This window comes from Mesoplodon mirus (genome assembly GCF_964341445.2).
Source record: "Mesoplodon mirus genome assembly, chromosome: 5".
Taxonomy (NCBI): domain Eukaryota; kingdom Metazoa; phylum Chordata; class Mammalia; order Artiodactyla; family Ziphiidae; genus Mesoplodon; species Mesoplodon mirus.
In genome coordinates, this window is record NC_138980.1 from 33,591,872 (window position 1) to 33,610,427 (window position 18,556).

At 54.1% G+C, this 18,556-nt stretch overlaps 1 protein-coding gene across 1 annotated transcript in view; it reads right to left on the reverse strand.

Moving 5' to 3' along the window:
- Positions 1 to 18,556, reverse strand: part of TMPRSS9 (transmembrane serine protease 9) — a gene marked incomplete at its 5' end in the record, with an annotated part of 32,763 nt that overhangs the window by 2,997 nt on the left and 11,210 nt on the right. The window contains 11 exons of the mRNA XM_082620776.1: positions 169 to 305; positions 442 to 707; positions 1,382 to 1,553; positions 3,621 to 4,014; positions 6,570 to 6,706; positions 7,298 to 7,569; positions 8,015 to 8,186; positions 9,506 to 9,824; positions 10,821 to 10,957; positions 12,623 to 12,897; positions 18,283 to 18,454. Coding sequence (XP_082476902.1) covers positions 169 to 305; positions 442 to 707; positions 1,382 to 1,553; positions 3,621 to 4,014; positions 6,570 to 6,706; positions 7,298 to 7,569; positions 8,015 to 8,186; positions 9,506 to 9,824; positions 10,821 to 10,957; positions 12,623 to 12,897; positions 18,283 to 18,454 — 2,453 coding nt within the window. The remainder of the gene's footprint in view (positions 1 to 168; positions 306 to 441; positions 708 to 1,381; positions 1,554 to 3,620; positions 4,015 to 6,569; positions 6,707 to 7,297; positions 7,570 to 8,014; positions 8,187 to 9,505; positions 9,825 to 10,820; positions 10,958 to 12,622; positions 12,898 to 18,282; positions 18,455 to 18,556) is intronic.

Below are 18,556 nucleotides of genomic sequence, written 5' to 3' on the forward strand. Positions count from 1 at the left end.
GGGAGGGTGCGGTGGGGGGAACGCCGGCTTCTTAGGGGTGTCCACGAAGTGGTTGTCCAGTGGAAACTCGGAGACCCAAAAGGTGCCCTGTTTGATCTAACCGAGGAAGCACACCGCAGGGTGGGGCCTGGCCCGCCGAGCCCCGGTCCAGTTGCACAGTGTGCTCACCGAGCAGCTGTCCACCCCGCCCTGCGGGAAGCCCGCGCACAGCATGCGGCTGCTGATCTGCACCGGGTAGAAGCGGCGGCACGTCTGCTCGCTGAGGAGGCGCACGGCCGCCTTCTGCAGCTGCCGCGCCATCGAGCCTGCGGGCGAGACGGGACCTGGTGGGCCCGCGCCCGCCCTGCCCCGTTGGGACTCCCGATGGGGGCGCAGGCGGGGTCCTTCCCGACGCCCCCGGACCCTTAACCCTCGGGGGGCGGGGGGCCCATCCGCGCCTACCTCCCTCACGCACGGAGCCCCAGCCGGTGATGACGCAGCGCGCGCCGTCGGGGGGCCGGGGCGCGGGCTCGGGCAGGCAGATGGGCCGCACCAGGCGGCTGCGGCGCACGGGCCCCGCCAGCTCCAGCAGCGCCACGTCGTAGTCCAGCGTGTAGAGGTTGTAGAAAGGGTGCTTGTGGATGCGCACCACGCGCTCCAGCTGCCCCTCGGCGCCGCTCAGGAACGGCGTGCCCAGGAAGGCCGCCCACTGCTTGGGGTCCCCGTAGCTGCGGGACGTCGGGGACAAGCGTCCGCCCGGGTCCCTGCACCCCGGCGCTGCTCGCCCGGGGCTCCCCGGCACCCTGCCCCGCGGGGGCTGCGTCCGCGGTCGGCTGGGGAACCTCAGATGGGGCACTTGACCTCGGTTGAGTCGTCCCTTTGTCCTAGAACAGCGAGGAGGACGAGGGGGGGCCCCGCGCCCAGCTGGCCCCCAGGCACTGAGGTGACACTACAAGCTGTGTCCATTTCCACCAAATATTACGGCTCTCCCGCCTGCCCACCCGCTTTGAGCTCGGCACCGCGAGGCGCATCCTGAGCTGGGTTTCGCCGTGGAGGGCAGGGCCCCTGGCCTGGTCCTCCTACTGCACACCCTGCCAGGAAGGGGACTCCCCACTGGGTGACCTTTAGGGTGGTGCCAGTCCGAGCAGGATGGCTAGGGATGGAGGTGTCCTGCGGGCCCGGAGACCCGGCCTGGGGCCGCCCCGTTTGGTGGGGGTTGGGGACTGGACTTCGCCCCGCTGCCTTGTGTGGCCAGGGGAGGGCTGTGCGGAGGAGGGTACGGCCTGGGGCAGCAGGTGTCGGGAAAGGGCTTTCCAGGCAAAGGCGTGGAGGCGCCACACCCTGAGTTTTCGGTCTACGATTGGGTCCCAGACACCGGCCATTCGGGGCGGGTGGGACTCACACGTCAAAGCAGTGCGCTGCCGACAGCAGCCACCTCTCGGCCACCAGCACGGCCCCGCAGCGGTGCTCCCGCCGCCGTAGCCACAGGCTCACCTGCCACGGCCACTCCCCGCGGCCCGCGGCGCTGCCGCCCACGATCCTGGTCAGCGCTGCTGTCGGCGCCAGGCCGCAGTCTGCGGAAGAGGCGGGCGTGGGTCGAAGAGGCGGGCGTGGGTCGGTGGTCAGACCACACCTCCTCCATGCAGACCGCCCAGCTCCGCCCTTGCGCGCAGCCCCGGGTAGCGGCACCTGGGAGCAGGGAGTGGGGTGGGGGACCCACCTCGGGAAAACGCCTTCCCCCAGGGACCCTGGGCCTGGCGCTTGGTCCTACAAACGAGCCTCTTCTGGGCTTTTCTCAGATAATGCATTTAAGTTTGGTTCCTGTAACCTCAGCCTTGGGGCCTCACCTGGGGGCCAGGCCAGCATCCCCTGTCGCTCCCCACTCCTCCCAGGCCTCTTTCAGTCCCCTAGGAGCCCAGTTCCCTGCTGCCCCAGGGCCTTTGCACACCCCAGCTGCTTGCCAGGAGGCCCCGCCTGGTCTCACCAGCTCCTGCACTGGCTGGTCTTCCGGGATGCCCTGTCAGGGGCTCTTTACCTGGGTCTAGTGACCCAGTGTCCTTCCCAGGGTAGTCCCTCCGTCCTGTGACAGACACCCTCCCCCACCTGCAGCACAGGGTGCACCCTCAGAACACAAGAGTAGGAAGACCAAATGAGTAGCTCCGAGGAGTGCTGCAGGGACCGCCGTCAGCACCCGGTGGGGGGGCGCTCAGGTACACATCTGATAATTCCCACAGGCTGTTTTCCAGCTCTACAGCCAGTGCCCCCTCCCCAGCCCTGTCTCCCACCAGCCAGCCGCCTCCCCTGCCCTCCATGGTCGGGGAAGGCACGGAACAATATGTGCCATGTCAGGAACCCTCCTCCACCTCCTGGCCCCCACGTTGAGAACTGTAGCTACTGGAAAAGGAAGAATCACCAGGCTGGAGGCCCGACCCAGAGACAGCCGGCTGCAGAGTTAACAAGAACCAGTATTTCTCCCAAGGACACGCTGCAGCCGTAAAGTATCAACACGCCGCCTCCTCTGAGCATCCCTGCTGGATGGGCAGGGGCAGCGAGGTCCCCTTGAGCCTGGAGGATCTCAGTCACAGAGACTCTGCCCTGATTTCCAGCCCAGTCCAGCACCTCAGCTGAGGGGTCTCTGGACTCGACTTTCTTGTGGTCCCCGGAGAGGCACCATGTGCAGACTCCTGGCACGTGGTCTGCTTTTCTCTGAGCCGGTCAAACTCTGCTTCCTCAGCATCCCCTCCACCCCTTCTGCCCTGGATCCCACAGCGCCTGCCTCTCCCTCTGTTTGGTGAGCCACCCCTTGGTTCTTTGGTGTGCGCTGCCTTGCTGCAGCGAGCCCATAACCCTGACTTTGTGGGTGCAGGTCTGTGTCTGGGGACTTGGGTTGACTGGGCCAGCCTCTGTGTGAATGTGGGGGGCAATGAAGGGCGCGGAACAGAAGCCGGGCCCCATTCTTTGCTTGGTGCCTGGGACACTGTGGACGGCATCTATTTGAGCCGTAGGAAATTGCCTACATTTGATGGGGCTTTATTTTTGACCCAGAAATCTGGCAGTTTCATATGGTTCTGATTAATATTTTATAAAAATGAACTCCACATCCCAGACACAAGCTCACATCCCAGACACAAGCTCAGGGCCATGTTCTCTGTCACATCTGTCAGCCAGTTACTGCCCTGTTGTACCCCGCCCTTAGGCCTGTGGGACCAGCCGTTACATGTGCATCTGCCCTGTCAGTGCTGGGTCCCTGCCGTCGGGGCCTACGATGGTCTGACTTGTGTCCCCTCCAAAATTCATAAGTGGAAGCCCTGACCCCCAGAACCTCAGGATGGGACTTTTGGAGATGGGGCCTTTAAAGAGACAATTAAAGTAAAATGAAGTTGTTCGGGTGGCCCTAAACCAGCATGACTGGTGTCCGTATAATAAGAGGAAATTAGGACACAGACACCCACAGCGGGGAGACCACATGAGGATGTGGGGAGAAGATGGCCGTCCTCACACCGAGGAGAGAGGCCTCAGAGGGTTCCAGCCCTGCCGACACCTCCATCTCCACCCCCCAGACTGGGACGCTGTGACGGCAGCCCTAGCAACTGACACAGGACTCCCGCCACCCAGCCACGTCACTCCGTTTCTCTGGGTACCTGGTAGCTGGGAGCCCACGGTGGTCTCCGTGGCATGTGGAAGTGGCGTCTGTCCCCTAGTGGTGGTGGTCATGGCGGTGGTGGTCCTGTTGGCAGGTTGGCTGGTCACCCTGCTGGTGGCCCAGGGGGTGGGTCTGCTGGCCACGACCCCCAGGACCATGAGGCCAGCCGTCGTCCTGGCAGGGTGACTGCTGGTGGGCGTCCTCGTGGGCGGCGGGGGCGTGGAGAGGGAGTGGGAGGACATGATGGCGAGGATCCAGCCCTTCAGCCGGGTGATGCGGGTGTACACGCCTGGCTTCTTGGCCTGAGCACAGCCGATGCCCCAGCTCACAATCCCCGCCAGGTAGAACACGCCAGGCGTCTCCTCACAGGCCAGGGGTCCCCCAGAGTCACCCTGAAAAGGAAGGACAGAGGGCCGGCTGACCATACTGGCACCCTCTCCACAGAAGCACTGCCAGGCGCTCCCATGCTGCCACGAGTGGGAGAAACTCCTCAGCAGAGCTGGACACGCACAGGACCTCAGAAGGACGGGCCTCACACCCATGTGGGGCTGTGAGACCTTGCGTGACCTTGAGCAAGTCACCTCTCTCTGAGCCAAGACTGCTCTTACTTTTGCATTGGAAACAGCAGAAAACCCTAAAGAAAACTCTCCTGGGCAAGAATATACAATGGGAAAAAGACAGTCTCTTCAGCAAGTGGTGTTGGGAAAGCAGGACAGCCGCATGTAAATCAGTGAAGTTAGAACACACCCTCATGCCATGCACAAAAATAAACTCAGAATGGCTTAAAGACTTAAATGTAAGCCGTGACACCATAAAACACCTAGGAGAGACCATAGGCAAAACATTCTCTAACATAAATCGTGCCAATGTTTTCTTAGGTTAGTCTCCCAAGGCAATAGAAATAAAAGCAAAAATAAACAAATGGGACCTAATCAAACTTAAAAGCTTGCACAGCAAAAGAAACCATAAAAAAAACAAAAACAAAAAGACAACCTACAGAATGGGAGAAAATACTTGAAATGATGCAACCGACAAGGGCTTAATCTCCAAAATATAGAAACAGCTCATACAACTCAATAACAAAAAAACAAACAATCCAATTGAAAAACGGGCAGAAGACCTAAATAGACATTTCTCCAAAGAAGACAAACAGATGGCCAACAGGCACATGAAAAGATGCTCAACATCACTAATTATTACAGAAATGCAAATCGAAACTACAATGAGGTACCACCTCATGCTGGTCAGAATGGCCATCATTAAAAAGTCTACAAATAACAAATGCTGGAGAGGGTGTGGAGAGAAGGGAACCCTCCTACACCGTTGGTGGGAATGTAAGTTGGTGCAGCCACTGTGGAGAACAGTGTGGAGGTTCCTTAAAAAACTAAAAGTAGCGACTTCCCTGGCGGTCCAATGGTTAGGACTCCATGCTTCCACTACAGGGGGCACGGGTTTGATCCCTGGTCGGGGAACTAAGATCCCGCATGCTGTGTGGTGCAGCCCCCCAAAAAAGCTAAAAATAAAGTTGCCATATGATCCATCAGTCTCACTCCTGGGCATATATCTGCAAAATACAAAAAATTTAATTCAAAAAGATATATGGCCCCCAACATTCACAGCAGCACTATTTACAGTAGCCAAGACATGGAAGCAACGTTAAGTGTCCATCGACAGAGGAATGGATATAGAGGATGTGGTACATGTATACAATGGAATACTACTCAGCCATAAAAAAGGACGAAATGACACCATGTGCAAAAACATGGATGGACCTGGAGATTACCGTACTAAGCAAAGTAAGTCAGAAAGAGAACGACAAATACCATATGATATCACTTATCTGTAGAATCAAAAATATGACACAAATTAACTTATTTGTGAAACAGAAACAGACTCACAGACATAGAGAACAGACCTGTGGTTGCCAAAGGGGAAGGGGAGGGGGGAGGGATAAATTAGGCATTTGGGATTAACAGATACACACTACTATATATAAAATAAACAACAAGGCTTTACTGTATAGCGCAAGGAACTATATTCAATATCTTGAAATAAACTGTAATGGAAAAGAATATATATATTTATATACATACAGACGTATAACTGAATCACTGCTGTACACCAGAAACTAACACAACATTGTAAGTAAACTATACTTAAGTAAAATAAAGAAAAATTTAAAAGCATGATGTTTGCTGTAGGTTTCCATTATATGTCTATCATAGGGTTAGAATTTTTTTAATTTTTTAATTAAAGAGGTTGTTAAAAATTATCAGATGCTTTTTTTCTGTGATTTTGACAATGATCCTGTTTCTCCCCTTCAGTGTACTAATGCAATGAATAGCATTAATGGATAGTCTTGTGTGGAGCCAAACTTTCTATGACATCAACTCACTTTGGTTGTGATGTATTTCCCTTGTAATACATACCCTGCTGGCTTGAATTTGCTAATATTTTATTAAGGGTTTTTTCATCTATGCTTCTAAGTAAGACTGGCCTATGCATTTCCTTTTTTTTAATTTTTTTACTTATTTTTTTTTTTTGCCATGTCACGCGGCTTGTGGGATCTTAGTTCCCCAACCAGGGATTGAACCCAGGCTACGGCAGTGAAAGCGCCAAGCCTAACCACTGGACCACCAGGGAACTCCCTGAATTTCTTTATCTGTGTCTTTCTCTGGCCTTGATAGCATGGTTCAGCTAGCTTCTTTTTATGTTCTGGAGCTGATTTGTTTCCCCTTAAAAATGGGTCAACCACGTGTCAAGTGTGACAGGGTGGTCATATACATACTCATGTGTGATTAGCTTTTCTTCAGTTAACATACACGAGGCAGCTTTTAGAATCTGTGTAGATATCTTGTGTGGATCTACCACATACTTTGAAACTGCCGCCTCATCTTCTGTTTGGACGTATCACGATCTCTCTAAACCGGGTCCCTCCTGGACTCACCTGGCAGGAGTCAACCTTGCCCTCCAGGAACCCCGCACAGATCATCCTGTCCGTGAGCGAGAAGTTGTAGAGGGCACTGCATGCCTTCTGGTCTATGATGCCCACGGATGCCCGCTGCAGGAGGTCAGGCTTGGTGGCTGCCAGGACAAGGAGACCACCCCCCAGGGCCACTTACACAGGGACCACTGTTCAGTAGCCGGCTTCACTCTGACCACAACCCCAGAGGGAGGTGCCATCCCCGTCCTACAGGCCAAGGCCCGGAGGCCCACGGCCTTGCAGCGATGTAAAGTCACACAGTGAGAAGGAGGCGGGTCCCACCCTAGAATCTCACCACTGTCCCTGAGTGGATTCCCTAGCACCTTGGGTGACCTGCAAGGGGGCTACTCTGAGGTTTCAAAGGAAGCATTAACTCTTGGGGGGGCCTGTGAAGGGTATATAACACAAGGGTCCCCAAACTTTTTCCATAAAGGGCCACAGAGTAAATATGTTCTGCTTTACAGGCCAGACAGCCTGTTGGGACCACTCAGCTCTGCTTTTGTAGCAGGAAAGCTGCCCGGGGCTATCAGTAAGTGAGTGGGTGTGGCTGCGTGCCAATAAAACCATCTATAAAAAGCAGCCGCACTGGGCCCACGGGCCTAGTTTGCGACCCTGAGTTAGTGGAGAGGTGAGTGGTTTGCGGGCGGTGTGGGACCAGAGCCCCAGGCGGGAGTGGGGGGGCGGAGGCTCACCGTTTCCCTCCTGCGTGTTGCCCCATCCAGAGATCACGCACTTGCGGCCCACGGGGAACTTCTGGATGGCCAGGGGCAGGCAGACAGGCTGCACGTACTTGTTGAAGACCAGGGGCCTGGCCAGCTCCAGCACGGCCACGTCGAAGTCCAGGATGCTGGGATTGTACTGGGGGTGCAGCACCGCCCGCCTGAGCCCCATCTTCACGGGGCTCCCGCCGACGCCCGAGAGGGACGCAGTGCCCAGGTGGGCCCGCACCAGCTCCACCTTTGTGCTGCCGGGAAGGGACCGCTCAGACTCCCTGCTGCCCCCATGGCACCGGGCAGAGCTGCGGGACCCAGGTCCCGGGGAGGGCACCACGAGACCGTGGGCAAGGCAGGGAGCCCCCCCGGGCCTCATTTCCTTCTGGGACAAGAAGGCATGAGAGACCCCCACGGCTTTGTGACAATCAGAGGTCAATGCCACCTGCCCTTGAGTGGCGGGGAGGAGCCTGCCCCCCAACTCGGCCCCTCTGTGTCCCTCACAGAACAGCTCGACAGGATCCTCCTGGAAGCCACTCCCCAGAGTCCCCTACTTCACGCTGCCCCCCATCCGCCCCCTAACCCCCCCGCAGCTGGACGTGACCCTGGCCACCTGCTGGGGCCTAAGTGGTCCCTGCATGCACGGGGATTTGATGGTGGGGGGACCCGGTGATGACGGGGGAGCCGAGGGGGCCTTACTGGTTGAAGCAGTGGGCGGCAGACAACAGCCAGCGGTCCCCCACCACGGTGGCTCCACAGAAGTGCCGGGAACCCTCCTTCAGGCTGACCTGCCAGGGCACCTCCCCGGAGGCGGCCCCAAACCCGCCCACGATCCGGGTGGGCTTCTCCAGCGCCGGCCTGGCCCCGCACTCTGCGGGGACGAGACAGGAGGGCTCGCGCATCTCAGCCCGCTCGGCGGGCGGCAGTACCACCCTGGTTCCAGAGGGGCCTCGGGACACAGGGCACAGCCTCTCGGCTCTGGCTGGGCCAGGGCACAATCATCCCGTCACACACATGAAGAAATCGAGGCTTAAAGGAGCCCTAAAGTTTTAAGCAAGTACAAGTACCGCAGCCCAGCTGGGGGGATATGGGTGAAAAAGAAGATAAAATCACAGCAGCCCTGTCCCCACCAGTGTCAGCGCGGCAGACAGGCCACAGCCCAGGCAGCTATGGACAAAGGCAGAGTCGGGTTGTTACGGGGTTGGGGGCAGGGTGGGTGCAGGTGACTTTAAATGAGGCAGAATTAAACAACTACACTCCAATAAAAAATTTTTTTAAAAATAAATAATAAAATAAGCAGGAAAAAATGAAAAAAAGTTAATTTGATATTCACTTTCATAGGCAAAAACAATATATCAAAAAAAAATTTTTGTAACATATAACTTTTTCTATATTATGTGTTGTGTGATGTTTATTTGATTGTATGCATGTGTGTGTACCCCTGTGTATGTGTGTCTTTAGCAGTATATCTTTGGCCAGGTACACAGTACTTTGAAAAACTGGTATGTACTCAACATAAATCATGTATTCTTTCTAATGGGAGTGTACTTTACTATTCTTCCTACTCTTTTTAAATATTTAATAAAGATGGGGGGCACATCTTTGTATACCACTTTGTATACCACTTTGTATACCACTGTCTGTCAGAATTTCACATTATTAATTACAGTATAAATCTTGAATTGTTAAATGATTGAGTAGGAGCAACCAAGAATAAAGGAGATTTTTGTGTTAAAAAAATTAAAAAAGAGGCAGAGTTTCGACTGGCTTTGAGCCTCGCAGGTCTGTGGGACCACAAAGGTGGATCAGTATCAGATCCGGGCAGTGACTGGACCTGGGTCCTCGGAAACCACAAAGTCGAGACAGGTGGAGAATTTGTGTGCTTCGTGTGGGTGCTTGTGTCTGCGGTAACCCCAGGTCAGTCGCTCTCCCACCCTGGCCCCATCGTCATGGTCACTGGCCTCTTGCTGACCCTTCAGGATATTCTGAGTACACCCTCCTCCAGGCCGGCAGTAGGTGTTATCAGGCAGTAAATGTGAATCATGACCACTAGCCTTTGCCTGGGCATTTGACAGACATCACTAATCGATCACCCATCTCTTCCCCACAGAGAGCTTCAGAAAGCCAGTACCAATCCACCCAACCCCGCACGGAGCGGACACCCACTTCTGCTGTCTCCCCAGAAAGTACCTTGTGGCTTAGAAGCAGTGGCTGAGTCGAGAGGCACGGCGCTGGGGGCCACCGTGGGTTTGGTGGGTGTGTTGACCACCGGGTTCTGGGGGCTGGTGGGCCAGGCGGTGCTGGGGATGGCTGGGGCAGGAGCCGCCGTGGGGGCCAGAGGCTTGCTCGCAGCGGCAATGGCCTCCAGGATCCAGTCACGCAGCCTGGTCACTCGGGCATACACCCCCGGACGCCGGGCTTCTGCACAGCCAATTCCCCAGCTCACAATGCCAGCCAGGAAGAACCTTCCGGAGGGCTCCTCGCAGACCAGGGGGCCCCCCGAGTCACCCTGGGAGACAAAGGCACACCCTCAGGAGGGGTCGGGGCTCCCTGGCTGCAGCCAGTCCCAATCCCAGAGCCACATGGTCAGAGAAGGAGCCCTGGTTGGGGGCCTTCTCCCCACGCACTCACAGAGCACATGTGGGCTGATACACATCTCGGAACCTCAGTCTCCTTTTCTAAAAAAATAAAATAGGACAGTTGGACTATGAGATCTCTAAGACCTCTTTCAGTTCTACCACTGGCAGTTAAAAACCCAACCCAGGGCTTCCCTGGTGGCGCAGTGGTTGAGAGTCCGCCTGCTGATGCAGGGGACACGGGTTCGTGCCCTGGTCCGGGAGGATCCCACATGCCACGGAGCGGCTGGGCCTGTGAGCCATGCCTGCTGGGCCTGCGCGTCCGGAGCCTGTGCTCCGCAATGGGAGAGGCCACAGCGGTGAGAGGCCCGCGTACCGCAAACAAACAAACAAACAAACAAAAAAACCCAAAAACCCAACCCAAATAAACAATATCCCCTCCTCTCCTTAGCCCAGCAGACCTTGGGTAATGTCACCAGTGGCTTAGGAACCTCCAATCATCATGCAGCGTCCTCCTGCAGGGCCGCATCTGCCTTCACTCATCCTGTCTTGCTATCCTTTGCCTTCTCCTCACACCCAGCTTACCGTGACTCTTTCATCCTTAAACACAAGCTCGCTCTTACTATTTCCCGCTGTTTTCTCCAGCTTCTGGCACTGATGTGGTACCCTGAGCACATGTAGCAGCCGCTCCCCACCCACCAGGCCTTAGAAAGGAGAGCAAAGATATAAACTAAAAAGAAAAAGGAAATCCACAGCCATGTGACAAACCAAGCAGAGGAAATCTTGGTGGTGGACCAGCAACAGAAGACTCCCCCTTCCGGGGAGAGGGGAACCTCGGGTGGGGAACCTGGGGGCCTTTCCCAGCCACCTCAGGGGCTGGCAAGGCATCGTCTGGCGCCTCTGGCTTCTTTCCCAGGCACCGGGCTCACCTGGCAGGAATCCACCTTCCCATCCAGGTAGCCGGCACACAGCATCCTGTCGGTGAGCGAGTGGCCATACAGGCTGGCGCACAGGGCCTGGTCCAGCAGCTCCACGGTGGCTTTCTGCAGCATCTCCGGCTTGACGACTGCCCAGCATGGGGAGAAACAAGCAGGGTGAGCACTCCAGGACCCTGGCAGCCACCCCGAGCCAGGAGGCTGAGCTTCTGTTTCCCCAGCTGCGGTGGAGCTGCTGCAGCCCCAGGTCAGAAATAAGCCAGGTCCATCAATGCCCACTGACCACCCTCTCAGCCTGGACAGCTAAGTGACATCAAAGTTAACGCCCCAAGACTAGGCTCCTCCCCTCCCCTCCCCAAACCTGCCCGCCCCGAGCTCCCCCTTACCTGCTGGAATCTTTTCTTAGCCCAGCTGTAGCCCCATCTTGGCTAAACATTAAATCAGATTACGTAGCCTTTTCCTCAAATACTCCAGGGTGTTCCCCCCCCCAAACACCCGCCCAGCTCAATCCAAGTACCCAAGCTTGGACCATCTACCCTGGCACCCCAGGCCCTTTGCACATGCCGTTCTGGCTGCCTAGAATGCTTGTCCCTGCAGAATCTGTCCGCTTTCCTCCTCTCAGCTCCTATTTTAAATTGCAGTCCCCTCCCCTCAACCCCTGCCTTATTTTTCTCCATTCTGTACATCACCATTTGCCACTTATCTTGTTCATTATCTACTGCCCCCTGGAATTGTTCTGTCTGGGTATGGTCTGGGTATGGTAGCCACATGAGGCTATTTAAATGCAGACGGAAATTCATTACAATGAAGTGAAATGTAAAACTCGGTTTCTTGGTAGCGCTAGCCCGTGTCATAGGGCTGCTGGCCCCCGTTGTGGATGGTACCGATGTGGTTTGTGTCCACCACTGAGGGAAGTTTTATTGGGAGGTGCTGGTCTGGACTGGGGGCTCCATGTAAACAGGGGTTTCTGTCTGATTTGCTTCCTGCCCAGTCCCTGGAGTAGGAAGCCTGGTCTTAGCTGAAGTGTCACCATCTCAGGCCCTTTCCTAAAGCTGTCCCCGCCCCCAACTCGTTTTTCCTACTGGTTTCCTTCCCAGCATTTATCACCATCAGGTTACAGTCGATATGAGGCAGTTCTGTTCTATAAAATTACCCAAACACTGAATCGGTGAACACTGCCCCGCTGCTCCAGGGGATACATGGGGTCAGGTTCCTGAGAGCCTCTGGTTACAGCCGATCCATACGTACATAACCTCATGATGGTACGTGTTTCTGCTTAAAGACACTTCACTTAACGTACATTGTTGATTCGTTAACACTGAGCTCACAGCCCACAGCGCTGTTAACTCTTGCCTGAACGAAGCTCATCTAACACACGTACTTTCTGCCCATAAGGCATATCCCAGCCCTCCTGCACTTAGGACGCTAGCCAGCACTTCAGCTCTACGCTTGGGGCCTGTTTAGATTTTGTGAAACCTGCCACAAAAAGCACAAAAATGCAGAAAAAAAAGTGGCAGTAAACAGACCACAAAAAGAACACTGGTTTCCAGTCTGAGCTGAACCAAGAGGCAGGGCATTGCCCAGCTCCACCTCAGCTGGGAACGACTCAAATTGCACATCAGGGAACAATCACAGATTCTGCCCCCACGAGTATCCACTTGGGGAGACAAATTAATTTTAGCGAGTAGGCGAATTCGCAAATACAGAATCCGCGGCTAATGAGGCCGGACTGTGTGTTGCTTGCTGGGTTGGGCTTTGCTGGCTGCCTGGAGAAGCTGCAGGCGGTAGGTGCTTACGGAAATCCTCCTTGAGGTAGCCCCAGCCCGAGATCAGACACTTCTTCCGGGGCGGGAAGACGTGCACGGCGGCTGGGAGGCACACGGGCTGCACGTGCCTGCTGAACGTCAGGGGGCCACCTAGCTCGAGCACCGCCACGTCGAAGTCGGCCGTGTCAGAGTTGTAGAAGGGGTGCGTGATGATCCGGGCCACTCGGGCCCGCACCGTGCTGGCCTCCGAGCCGCTGAGGTAGGTGCTGCCCGCGTAAGCCACCCACTCGGTGGGGTCTTGGAATCTGCAGAGCAGACAAACCCCCGCTCAGAGGCCCACCAAGGATGGGGCCAGAGGGTGAGGAGGGCAAGGCACTCACCCAGTGGGCAACTGTTAAGGAGGCGCCTCAAAACTCAGCCATCGAGACTAATAATGATATTTTCGGACTTCCCTGGTTTCGCAGTGGTTAAGAATCCGTCTGCCAATGCAGGGGACACGGGTTCGAGCCCTGGGCCGGGAAGATCCCACGTGCCGCGGAGCAACTAAACCTGTGCGCCACAACTACTGAAGCCTGCACGCCTAGAGCCCGTGCTCTGCAACAAGAGAAGCCACCGTGTTGAGAAGCCGCGCACCACAATGAGGAGTAGCCCCCGCTCGCCGCAACTAGAGAAAGCCTGCGCGCAGCAACGAAGACCCAATGCAGCAAATAAGAATAATATTTTCATGCAACATTGTCAAAAATCAGAATGATCGCAAAAAAAAACAACCCCAAAAAACACTCAAAACATGGTGCAAGAATTATCACTATTTTAAACAAAGACAGGATCCAACAGGGCTGGGATTAGGGTGAGGCGAGTGAGGCCTTGAATATGGATTGGCTACTAGATAACATTGCGTGGCTATTTTTAATTTTCACGGGTGTTATAGTGGTATGTGGGTATGTGAGAGACTCTTGTCTATTTGCACAAATGCATGCGGGAGATTCGGAGGCAATGTGTCATGATGTTTTCTACTTAATTTCAAATGGTTTGGCAAAGATATATATGTATGAATGTGTGTGTGAATAATTACAGATGCAGATAGATGGAGAGAGTGGGAGAAAAAACAAATACAGTGAAATAGTAATAACTTTTGAAATCAGATACTGGCATATGGGTGTTTGTTGTCCTATTTTTTCATCTTTTCTACTTAAATATATTTGTAATAAAAATATTAAGAGAAACAAAATTTAAAACGATAAAAAAAGCAACTCTTCTTGCCCTGAATGTCATTGCTTATGTGACCTGTGTCCACCAGACCGTCACTTCCTGGGGCAGCTTTCCCTGGGATTCCCAGCAGGCTGTTCCATTAGTGACCCTGGGGCAATTCGTAGGTAATGGTTTCCCAGGGGAACCCATGCTTCCTGTTGCCCTGTCCTGTCCCCGAGGACTCCTCAGATGGAAATAACCAAATAGCAATGCCTGGCACTGCCAGAGGCTTCCAGAACCTTCTCCCACCTTTGGTGAGCTCCATTCTGATTGGCCACTCTCATTGTTAAAGATTCTGACCATCCTCAACAACAAAAAACAGCCCAATTCAAAATTGGGCAAAGGGACTTCCCTGGTGGCGCAGTGGTTAAGAATCTGCCTGCCAATGCAGGCGACAGGGGTTCGAGCCCTGGGCCGGGAAGATCCCATGTGCCGCGGAGCAACTAAGCCCGGGCGCCACAACTACTGAGCCTGTGCTCTAGAGCCTGTGAGCCACAACTACTGAAGCCCGTGTGCCACAACTACTGAAGCCTGTGTGCTTTAGGGCCTGCGTGCTCTAGGGCCTGTGTGCCGCAACTACTGAGCCCGCGTGCTGCAACTACTGAAGGCCACGCGCCTAGAACTTGTGCTCCGTAACAAGAGAAGCCACTGCAGTGAGAACCTGCACACTGCAACAAAGAGTAGCCCCCGCTCGCCACAACTAGAGAAAGCCTGCACGCAGCAACGAAGACACAACACAGCCAAACAAACAAAACTGGGCATTGCTCCAAAGAAGATGGAGCAATGTCACACAAATGTCACACAAATGGCCAATAAGCACATGAAAAGACGCTCAACATCACTAATCATTAGGGAAATGCAAATCAAAGCCACAGTGAGATATTACTGCACACCCATTAGGACGGCTATTATTAAAAACAAACAAGGCTTCCCTGGTGGCGCAGTGGTTGAGAGTCCGCCTGTCGATGCAGGGGACTTGGGTTCGTGCCCCGGTCCGGGAGGACCCCACGTGCCGCGGAGCAGCTGGGCCCGTGAGCCATGGCTGCTGGGCCTGCGCGTCCGGAGCCTGTGCTCCGCAACGGGAGAGGCCACAACAGTGAGAGGCCCGCGTACCGCCAAAAAAAAAAAATAAAGTAACAAGTAATGGCCAGGATGAGGAGAGACTGGGAGATCGGCCAAGATGACGGAGTAGAAAGACCCTGAGCTCACCTCCTCTCAGGAGCACATCCAAATCACAACTACCTGCAGAACCACCATCGATGAAAAAGACTGGAACCTACCAGAAAAGATCTTCTCCAACTAAATACAGAGAGAAGGAACCACAAGATGAGAAGGAAGGGCGGCGGACTCACGATATGATCAGATCCCATGCCCCCTGGTGGGGGACCCACGAACTGGAGAAGAATTATGTTGCAGAGGTTCTCCCACAGGAGCGAGAGATCTGAGCCCCATGTCAGGCTCCCCAGCCTGGGGGTCCAGCACCAGGAAGAGGGTCCCCCAGAGCATTTGGCTTCGGAGGCCCGCAGAGCTAACCGCAGGAGCCCCACAGGACTGGGGGAAATAGAGGCTTCACTCCTAAAGGACACACAGAGAATCCCACGTGCACCGGGACCTGGGGCAGAAGCAGTCATCTGATTGAAGCCTGGACCAAACCTACCTGCTGGCCTTGGAGGGTCTCCTGGGGAGGCAAGGCGCGGGCGGCCATGGGTCGCCCTGGGGACGTAATTTTGGCGGCCGCCATCTTGGCTCTTTAGTGAGGAGACCCGGCCCCACCCAATAGCCCACAGGCGCTAGTGCTGGGACGCCCCAGGCCAATCAACTAACTGGGCAGGGACATAGCCCCACCCATCAACAGACAGGCTGCCTTAGACCCCCCTGAGCCCACAGCCCTGCCCACCAGAGGGCCAAGACCCAGCTCCGCCCACCAGTGGGCGGACACCAGATGCAAGAAAACCCGCCCCCCCCCCCACCAACAATGCTCTGAAATGAGCTCTGGGATCCCTGGGCACTGCAGCCAGACTCCAGGAACCAGCTCTGCCTGCCAGTAGTCTGGCACTACCCCCAGGATCTGGCTTCACCTGCCAGTGGGTGGGCAAGAGCCCCAGAGTCTTCAGGACCCTGACTCCATCCACCAGTGAACCAGCACTAGCCCCAGGCCCCCTAGGATCCCACAACCGGCTATCTTGTGACCAAGCCCCGCTAAACTGCAGCCAGCAGCATCCACATAAGACAGGGCCTGGCAGCCAACCAAGCCTACCAGACTACCCACATAGTCAGCCTGTGACAACAGAAGGACCCACACAGCCCTCTTAGAGGGAACCCCTAGAGCATGCAGTTTGGGTGATGAGCGGGGAGTGCACCGCGGGATGCATAGGACGTGTCCTACAGAGGCCACTTCTCCAAGGTTGAGAAACGTAACTAACCTACCACACACATAAAAATACAAACAGCAACTTAGACAAAATGAGGTGACAGAGGGACATGTTCCAGACAAAGGAACAAGATAAAACCCCAAAAGGAGAACTAAGTGAGGTAGAGATAGGCAACCTACCTGAGAATAATGATCGTAGATTATCACAGAACTCAGGAGAGGAATGGATGCACAGAGTAAGAAGTTAGACATTTTAAACAAAGAGAAAATATAAAGAACAACCAAACAGAGATGAAGAATACAATAACTGAAATGAAACATACAGTAGAAGGAATCAAAAGGAGACTAAATGAGGCAGAAGAACACATCAGTGAGCTGGAAGACAAAGTAGTGGAAATCAATGCCACCAAACAGAAAAAAGAAAAAAAGAATGAAAAGAAATGAGGACAGTTTAACAGACACTAGGACAACATCAATCATGCTAATATTCACATTATAGGGGTCCTAGAAGGAGAAGACAGAGAAAGGGCCTGAGAAAATATTTGAAGAGATAATAGCTGAAAACCTCCCTAACTTGGGAAAGGAAACAGTGACCCAAGTCCAGGAAGTATAGAGGGTCCCATACGGGATTAACCCAAATAGTAACAAACCAAGACACATCATAATCAAAAAGACAAAAATTAAAGAGAGAATATTAAAAGCAGCAAGGGAGAAGGAACAGATAACATACAAGGGAACTCCTGTAAGACTATCAGCTGAATTTTCAGCAGAAACTCTGCAGGCCAGAAGGGAGTGGCATGATGTATTTAAAGTGATAAAAGGGAAAAGCCTACAACCAAGAATACTCTACCCAGCAAGGCTCTCATTCAGATTTGATGGAGAGATCAAAAGCTTTACAGACAAGCAAAAGCTAAAAGAACTCAGCACCACCAAACCAGCTTTACAACAAATGTCAAAGGAACTTCTCAAGGATGTGGAGAAATAGGAACCCTTGTGCACTGCTGGTGGGAATGGAAAATGGGGCAGCCACTGTGGAAAACAGGATGGTGTTTCCTCAAAAGGGTAAACACCATATGACCCAGCAATTCCACCTCTGAGTTTATACCCAAAGCAATTGAAAGTTGTGACTCAGATACTTGCACACCCATGTTCACAGCAGCATTATTCACAACAGCCAAAAGGTGGACACAACCCAAGTGCCCGTCAACGGATGAATGAATAAACACATGTCCAGCCACACACTGGACTATTATTATTTGGCCATGAAAGGGAAAGAAGCAGTGACACACGGTACAACGTGGATGAACCTTGAAAACAGGTTAAGTGAAATGTCAGTCACAAAAGGACAAGTACTGTCTGATTCCACTCACAGGAGGTCCCTGGGGGAGTCAGATCCATAGAGACAGGAAGTAGATGGTGGTGGCCAGGGGCTGGGGGAGGGGCTGGGGAGTCAGGGTTTAAAAGGGATAGAGTTTCAGTTTGGGAGGATGAGAAAGTTCTGGAGATGATGGTGGGGATGGTTGCCCAACAGTGTGAGTGTGCCTAATGCCACCGAGCTGTGCACTTAAAAATGGTAAATTTATGTTATATATATTTTGCCACAATTAAAAAAAATTAATGCATTCAGATTTAACAAAAAGAAAAGAGAGGGAGGGACTTCCTTGGCGGTCCAGTGGTTAAGAATCTGCCTTCCAATGCAGGGGACATGGGTTCAATCCCTAGTCAGAGAACTAAGATCCCACATGCCACGGGGCAACTAAACCCACGTGCCACAACTAGAGAGCCCGCACGCCGCAACGAAGAGCCCGCGCTCCGCAACGAAAGTTCCCACGCGCCGCAACTAAGACCCGACACAGCCAAATAAATAAATAAATAGTTTTTAAAAAGGAGAGGGAAGGAAGGAGGGAGGGAGGGAGGGAGGGAGCGAGGGAGGAAGGGAGGGAGGAAGGAAGGAAGGAAATAAGTTCCAAGGGGCTCTGAAGACACCCAGGAAAGGTGGCATTCCCAGAGTGGAAGGTAGGTGTGATACAGGGGTGGGGTGGGCTCTGAGCCCTCGGGGACGTGCACTCACTCATTGAAGCAGTGGGCAGCAGACACCAGCCACCTGGCGCCAATGATGGCGGCCCCACAGAAGTGTTCGTTGTTTTCTCGGAGGCTGACTTGCCAAGGGAACTCCCCTGGGGACGCCTCCACACCGCCCACAATCCTGCCGGCTGTCCTCCAGCCAGGCTGCAAACCACAGTCTGCAAGACAGAGATCACTATCCAGGACCCCAAGAAGGCAGGAGTGTGGCCACGTTCCTGGCACATCTGTCTGCAGTCTGTTGTCCCCATGGCCCCCGCGTT